General features: G+C 36.5%; 1 protein-coding gene across 1 annotated transcript in view; it reads left to right on the forward strand.

The window, feature by feature from the left end:
• CLEC16A (C-type lectin domain family 16, member A) overlaps window positions 1–557 on the forward strand; it is a 51,114-nt gene extending 50,557 nt beyond the window's left edge. Inside the window, exon 23 of the mRNA XM_010003285.1 lies at window positions 199–557. Within this exon, the coding sequence (XP_010001587.1) occupies window positions 199–557 (359 nt within the window). The remainder of the gene's footprint in view (window positions 1–198) is intronic.
• Window positions 558–5,696: the final 5,139 nt, after the last annotated feature.

Here is a 5,696-nt window from a genome sequence, read left to right on the forward strand (position 1 = left end):
TCCTGCTGGTATTTTATGTTAAGCCTTCAAAATATTTTATTTTTAATTACTAAAAAGTGAATGTGTAAGGATAGTGCTTCACAGAGCTGCATTTGCCACCCAACTATTCTTAAATATTCATAAATAATAGTATACTGTTAGGTTTAATGCACATACTCAGTTGAATATTGATTGTTTCTTGGTGTTTTCTTTTATTAGATGATGCTTCAGCTCCAGAGCAGCCTCAGATGACCATTTCTGGTCAGATGATAATTCCTGGTCAGACGATGTTGACTGATGAAACTCTTTCAACTGTCTCAAAGTCTAGCAAGAATGCTGTAAAAAACTGTGACATAGAAACAGCAAACCTGTCTCCTAGCCTGATTCCTGCACAGCAGCCCACAATATCCTTAATAACAGATGACAATACAGATGCACTAAGTGTAGAGTCTCTTACACTGGTGCCACCCGTCGACCCACACAGCATTCGAACATTCAGCTGCATTCCTCAGTCCTCTTTGCAATCTGAAGTTGAGGTTTGCAAGGTAGAAGAAGTAGAGGAAGAATGTCCTGACTAAAGCTAACCTGCAGACTGTGATGAACAGGAAACAAATGCAGCTAAATTCTTTGTTGCTCTTTCTTTGGAAGTGCAGAGCTGAAGCCTGAGAGGCCATCTAGCCTGTAAGAAGAAGCCCTCTAATGAAAGAGAATGTGGGCAGCTTGTAAACATCAGATGCTCAGCGTATTTAATCTGAAAAAGAAACAAAAAAGCCACAACAACAAACCACCAACTTTTGAATCTGGACTGGTTGTTTCCTACCAATTTCTGTTATACAAGACCATTAAAGTATTTCAGAGCAACTACTTCCTTTCTATTACAGAGTTCCAGCTGCAGGAACCAAGTTAGCTATACAAAGTCTACAGTGGCAAAGTGAATACATTTTTTAATACCTGGCTTCAAGATATTCTATCATTACTTCCCTGAAACTGGAGGCATAACATTGGCCAGAAAAAAATATATATTGTAGGGCAGAGGTAACATTTCCTTTTGATACAAGGTGTGTTTTTCAGTTTGGTTGTGTTATGTTTTATTTTTTTAAATCCTGATCTCATTGATCTTTTGGAGGTCTGCATGATACCAGCAGGCTTGGCCACTTCCCATGTTGTCTTCATAGGTCTCCAGAGTTAAATATTACACATGAAAAACATAATATTTATTTTAAGTTTTGATTCAAAACAAGATATATATCAGACAATTTCTTAAAATCTAAAAGCCTGAAATTTAATGATAAATGCTTACTCAAATTACCATAAGGGATTTTTGAGACTACTTCAGTCTTTGCTTAACCAGCTACAGAGAAATGTGAAATGTTATTAGATAGCTTGTTTGTTTGCTTCTGACAGTCAAATTGCTACACCTTTGAGGAATGGTGAAATGATATCCTTTCTACTAAAGGACAGTTTCTAGAAGCAGATGGAAGCAGTTTTACTCCAAAGAGGTTTTTTAAATTTCTCATCTTCGTGTAGGAAGAAGGTCACCACATCTAACTGATAATTAATTCCTTTGCAAGTCTGAAACTCAAAACAAAAGGTATTGTGTAGGTTTTTTTCCTGTCTAAGGTAGTATCACAGCTAAACAACATCTTGTAAGGAATTCTGAGTTTATGCTTACCTTACTTTTCTTCCTATATCCTGATACCAAGTTGAAAAAGTAGTGGAAAAGTTTGGGATGTTCTTTGATTTTATATGCAATTTAACTGGAATAGAATTTAAGAATTTTCATCCATGTCCATGTGTGTTAATTTAAATTAGTAGTAAAATGAGCAGATTGTCATTATTGGTCTGCTAATAACATTGACTGCTTTCTGGCTCTCAGAGATTGACTACTACTATTTACTTGGCATTGTGATTTCAGTCACAAGTGCAACCTGTTTCTTCAGTCTGTCTCCGCTGACTTCATATCAAGCAGGTCATTCTGAGAAGTTTTTACCTACTCCCCAGTCTCTTATTGTACCTCTTCCTGGCTGTCAGATAGAACACTTGAAGTGGTTTAAAATGTTTAATTTATATGAGGTTGATTTATCCACAGTTCTGACTTTGCTCACTTTTTCTATCTTTTTCTTTGTGTAATAACTTAGTCTTTGTAAAATATGTGTTCAAAGTATCTGCTATTGAACACCATCACGTTGTTTTTTCTTATTAGCTTTTGCCTTCAGTTTTGTTAATTTCTAGATTTCTGTGACTTTTACTTTGTCTAAAACTGATTTAGCCAGTATTTTGACCATTCCAGTGTGGCTGAAACTCTCAGTGAATTCCAGGAGCTAGGTATTCTCGGCACTGCTATGGATATGGGATGAGATCTTGACATTGCTGGAATAAGACCCTACTATTTATTTTTTTTTTTGCTCATATGCTTGGGGTGAGTTTACAGTCACTGTTGCAGCTAATGTTTGTGTGGTGAAACAAGCCTAGACATCAGCAGCAAATTGGACATAAGGACCACATAACTTTTTATTAGCTGAACTGATTGTGGTCTAAGCTTCCTCTAGTATATTGCAGCATTCCACTATAGCCCCGGTAATATTCTGAAGATCATTATAAGAAATTATGTGTTACTTAATTTGAAAGCATTTTATGTTAGTTGTTAACCCTAACTCTTGACCCAGATTACAGAAAATACCACTGTGAAGGCTGAATTCTCTTAAATAGAAGTAATTTTAGACAGGAAAAGCTTGATCTTTATCTAATTTCAAATTCAATTCTAGGAAGATTAGGACCATGCACAAAGAGTCTTTTTACTGGCTATGCATAATCTCACCTGTGAGCCATACTGCACAAGAAATGGGACAGAGGAGGAAAGCTGACTTTGTTGATTTCATTGCATTTGAGTGGCTTTTAAATCTCATGAGCAGCTGTTTACTGAGAGCTTCACAGGAAATGACTGAGATAAGAGACTTATTATTAGGAAAACAAAAGACTGGGTCTACAGATTAGTCTGCTGCTGGCAGAGCCTTGCTGGTCAGGGAGTGTTAAGGTGGGATATCTTTTAGCAGTTCTATCAAAAGCTCTCTGGAAAAATGGAATTACGTTAGGAAAGCTCTGACTGCACCAACTCTACCAATGCTGTGTTATATAAATGCTACTAGTGGTATAGACCAACTTAAATCTCTCTTGTGGTTATGTCACGAACAATTGATTTTTGACTTGTTTGTTTCTAATATTAAGGCATATGTGTATACAGTTTGTGCTTCATGCTCCATTAGGAGACTTCAGAATCTAAAAGCTCTGGAGGTGCTGAAATAATCTGTCATCAGCAATCTTTTATCTCTGTAAGTATGGTGTTACTCATCTACAGTTCCTTGAAGGGTATCATATCTATCTCTCCCTTATCAGAAAAACTAAAGGACTGTTTCTTTATCCCCCTTTCACTGTAAAAAGGAAACTCAACCAAGAAAGCATTAGCACATCAGCCACAAACATAATTTTTTGGTAAACAAAAGTTGATTTGAGTCAGTGTAAGATCACCCTTTTTAACCAAATTCAAAAACCAAGTTGCAAATGAGAGCAGCAGTTGTTTAACTGACTGTTCACAAGGCTGGCTATTTCAGTGCAATACTGCAGAGGGAGGCAGAATCACTCTAAAATAAACATAGCAGTGTTCAGAGCCAAACGCTGAAATGTTGGGGATGCTGAATGCTCAGTGTTTGCTTGCAGAGGCTATGCCTCTCTTCAGACATACTCTGTTAACTTAAAACTGTTCTCCTTTTGAGAAGAGAAACCAAAGAAGCCAAGGCATAGGGAATGTTAAATTGCTACTTTATGGTCTATGTGTCTCACTGTTTCAAATCTTACCAATCTTTCAATCTTACTTGTTTACTAGAACTATGTGTTGCCTTCACTAGTAGGTCTCGCTGCCTCTTGCAGTCCCCCTTTGCTTTTCTGTCATTCAGTGTACAATAATGAATAAGAGACAAGCTTTTCATTTATGAAGAAAGTAACAGCAGCATACACTTGGTAATTTGGTAAAGAAGGGGAGGGAGAAAACATTAGTGCCCAATTCTAATGTCTAGTTCACCACAGAAGTGATTAAAAATGAATAGTTTTGCAGAAATTCTTTGATATAGAAAGAAACCAAAGGTTTTGCTTCCTGCACTTTGTTTTACAAACTGTGTGGATTAAACCAAATTCATTAGAAATGTAGTCACATATAAATACTAAAAACTGTGTATTTTGTGTGTGAAGTCATTAATTATATCTAATTTGTATTCTCCACTGCTAGTTCATGCTAAACTAAAATTCTGACTTCTCTTCCTTAATTTAAGCTAAGCTTAAAAAAAAAAAAAAACCAAAGATATAAAATTATGCCTGTTAAAGAAGCACCTCAACTTTACAGCAGTTTGAATTTTCCTTGAAGTCACTTGGTGAGGAAATATTTGGAATATCGTCAAGAATTCATTTCTTCTTTTGCAGTATTGTTGCTAAGGAACAGGTATGTGACAGTTAAAAGCTCTTGTTATATACCCAGAATTTCTGGCTCAAGTCTAGATCAGTATTCATAGTTTAAGTCAATGTCCAGTAGTGATTCATGTGAACACTTTGCCCAGTAGAGACAGACTATGGGGAAATAATGTTCCTCTGCAGATTCAAAGTATTCTTGTGTGTAGAATTTTAAAACTGATGGTTAAAGGAGTTTGTTCATAGCAAGATCAGCTGTCTTTAGGACTAAAATTAAGGGGATTTTTTTAAAATATAATTAAGCACTAAGACATTAATTACTATAATTTCCACACTTACTGCAGGTGGCCTAGGATAATTACTTTAAGCTATCTAGGAGCTCAAGAATTGCACTGCAATTCAGTGTCCTTGTACTTGTAGTAAATGACACTTAAAACTATATGATAGAAGACACAGGTAAGCTAAACAGACAAGCAGGTCAGACTGTATGTGTTATGATGATGAAACCACACTTCATAGAAGTAAACACTTTAATCACATGGTGCTGTCAGTACTATAGTATAATCAGTCACTCTTTTTGCTGCACAAGTTATAGGTAATAACTAGAGAATTAATAGTTTCATTAACTTGCATGTAGCACTCTTCCAAAAAAACCAGACCCACTATGCTATACATTCTGATGTTGTCTTCACTAGCCAGCTGAAGTTAAATGGGGAGTTGCTTTTAAAAGAACATGGCACAGGCAGCTGTTGTCTGGGGAAATAAATGTTTTAGTCATAAAGTTGAATCAGAGACTTAGGAAGAGACATCAGACAGGAGCATCAGTGAGAGCTAAGCATTTCACCTAAAACATGGTTAGTCTCCTTGATTAATCTCCTATACTTATTTTCAGGCAAGCTAATGTTGGGCATCTGAATGTATGTTGAAAATTATCTTCTTAACTGTCACTTGTCATTCTTCTTGGAAGAGTTTTTTAGTATGTCATTGTTTAGCCATCACTGACCTGCCCTAGGGTATCACTAACCTGAGTCAGAGAAGGCTTTGGTGTGGTTCTGTCCTTGCCTGCTCTGTCACTCTTACATTTCCCAACATTTGCAGCATGAAATAGAAACAAATATAATTACTTATACTGTCTCCTAATAATAATTCTTGCTGTCTCCTGTTGGTTTCTGAAAAGCAGATGGTGATCCAAGCAGGGCTTGCTAGGGTGGGATGTTTTTAGGGGGTGGTAGGGTGGAGGCTCTTGGGGTTTCTCTTGCTGC

Source organism: Chaetura pelagica, unplaced genomic scaffold (assembly GCF_000747805.2).
Source record: "Chaetura pelagica isolate M959 unplaced genomic scaffold, ChaPel_1.0 scaffold138, whole genome shotgun sequence".
Lineage (NCBI taxonomy): Eukaryota > Metazoa > Chordata > Aves > Apodiformes > Apodidae > Chaetura > Chaetura pelagica.